Genomic DNA, 1,964 nt, shown 5'->3' with positions numbered 1-1,964 from the left:
GGCCAACTAAATGATTTAACACTTTGAATCACTAATGCAAGAAACCTAGAATCGGTCAATTAAATGATTAAAAACTATGGTCCATTGTCTTTCGAGACAAATCAATTCCAATGAAGCACACGTCTAAGAAAAATAGCAGGTCAAAATCCGCGGTAAAACGAAAGTCCTCAAATGAATCAAGAAAAACAAGAGGTAGCAGAATTTGACCGCAAATGCAGTTGCAGGTTTTCGCCAACATCATAAAGTAAGCAACTGAATTGGCCGCAGTGCCAGTGTAGTGATGTTAAGGAAAAACAATTACCCTACCCCAATGTTACCAAACCAATGAATGCAGAATATGTGTATATACTTATATCAACCAACCTAAGTGATATGTTCTAACTTTAGTTTGATTTGATGTTGGATATACGACAATTCCTCTCCAGATGTATTTACGAGGAATCTGCCCTTGGATAAATATATATGCACATATTTGATGACGTGTGTTAGAATTTTCTATACGTTCAGGCTACTGGTGTCACCTTTTCGGTCCCATTGATCAAATTTCAGCTTAGATTTCTGGATTCCACTAACTATACTAAAATCAGGAAAAAATTTTGTACCTAAACAATTTGGAAAGAAATAAGGAAAAAAAATTGATACCGGAAAAGTTCTCTTTCTTACCAATTTGGGCCAAAGTCTGTCTACCTGATTGATATTCTATCGAATTCACAAATGATAGAGAAGGGCGCAATAGTTTCACGCACGAGAAGCTTAATATTTCTAAAGCCCTAACAAAATCCTCACGATTGACTCAGTATTATCCTTGCATATATAATTCACCAATATTTGTAAAAGTAACATATTTTCCATATTTGATGCCTCAATCTAGCCAAGAAAGTTCATGATCACCAAATGGAGCACTAAATTGCAGAGAATAAAATCTGCATAAGCACGTTCCGGAGGCAAATCCTGCAATGATGGACAAAATATCAAATGCGAACCAAAAACATTTTCTGCAAGTACTTGTAATTTTCTCGCTTTACATTTCTCTTCTTCTATGAGGAAGCAAGACCACATAATTAGAAGTGCAGGACTAGGATGTTACGCATTCCTCGTTAATCTACAACTTCACAATATCTTTTAACACAACTTAAGTAGAGGGAAGATTCGAGGTAAAACTGTAAGATGGAAGATCCTACTCCACTAAAGCTTACCTTGAATTCCTTGTTTTCTTTGTTTACTTGGATTCGAAGACAAACTGCGCCCAAAGATACTAATCAATCAGTTCCAATTAACATTTTCCTAAAATGGAGGGTACCCAAATAGAATACTTAGCTCACCAGCAAGGACTGCCGTGCCAATACAAGAGAGCACCCCAGAGAGAAAAGAGTTGAATGGAAACGATCCAACAAAAGCCATGTATACCACCTGATTATTGTCAGTAGAAGTGAAAAATATGTCAACAATCAACCAGATAGATAAAACAAACTAATAAGCAAATCAAGCAAATATATCTCAATTCTCAAACACTGAATCAAGTCTTTACTCTTCAATTAGCAACGAATAAACTAGCAGCGGAGCTCTTTACACAGGCAAAATTTCTGCTTTGAGTTTGGCACATTATCTTCGGCTTCCTATAAGTTAGCACATTTGTAACAAATTTCAGGCAAATGATCCTTTCTCACACAGCTTTTTCGAGTTCACATTTAGTTAAAAAAACTTTACACAAATGAGACCTTAGGAGGAGGAGTATAAGAAAGAAAAAGAGAAGTAGTGACTTGTGTAAAAGAAGTGCTGCTGGGAACAATACAAACTGTAATGCCGGCAAATAGATGTGGATTTTGTAAAATAGGTGAATAAATAGGCTTTTTTATGCAAAAATTCTTTGGGAAGGTAAAGTAATTTTTTTATAACCGAGAAATTCCTGAGGGCCTACAGCACACAGTTCGAAACTTGGTGGATAACGGACCCGCCATTCTACC

General features: G+C 36.2%; 1 protein-coding gene across 1 annotated transcript; it reads right to left on the bottom strand.

Moving 5' to 3' along the window:
* Window positions 1-635: 635 nt before the first annotated feature.
* On the bottom strand, window positions 636-1,480 carry LOC104103635 (dolichyl-diphosphooligosaccharide--protein glycosyltransferase subunit DAD1). Its single transcript, XM_009611546.4, has 3 exons — window positions 1,323-1,480; window positions 1,197-1,240; window positions 636-951 (listed from the first exon to the last, which is right to left on the bottom strand). The coding sequence occupies exons 1-3, from the start codon at window positions 1,399-1,401 to the stop codon at window positions 868-870; spliced, it is 207 nt and encodes a 68-aa protein (XP_009609841.2). The 5' UTR covers window positions 1,402-1,480; the 3' UTR covers window positions 636-867.
* Between the last annotated feature and the right edge of the window lie 484 nt (window positions 1,481-1,964).

This window comes from Nicotiana tomentosiformis, chromosome 4 (assembly GCF_000390325.3).
Source record: "Nicotiana tomentosiformis chromosome 4, ASM39032v3, whole genome shotgun sequence".
In the NCBI taxonomy this organism is placed as follows: domain Eukaryota; kingdom Viridiplantae; phylum Streptophyta; class Magnoliopsida; order Solanales; family Solanaceae; genus Nicotiana; species Nicotiana tomentosiformis.
The sequence above is the reverse complement of the archived record's forward strand: the minus strand, read 5'-3'. Positions and strand labels throughout refer to the sequence as shown.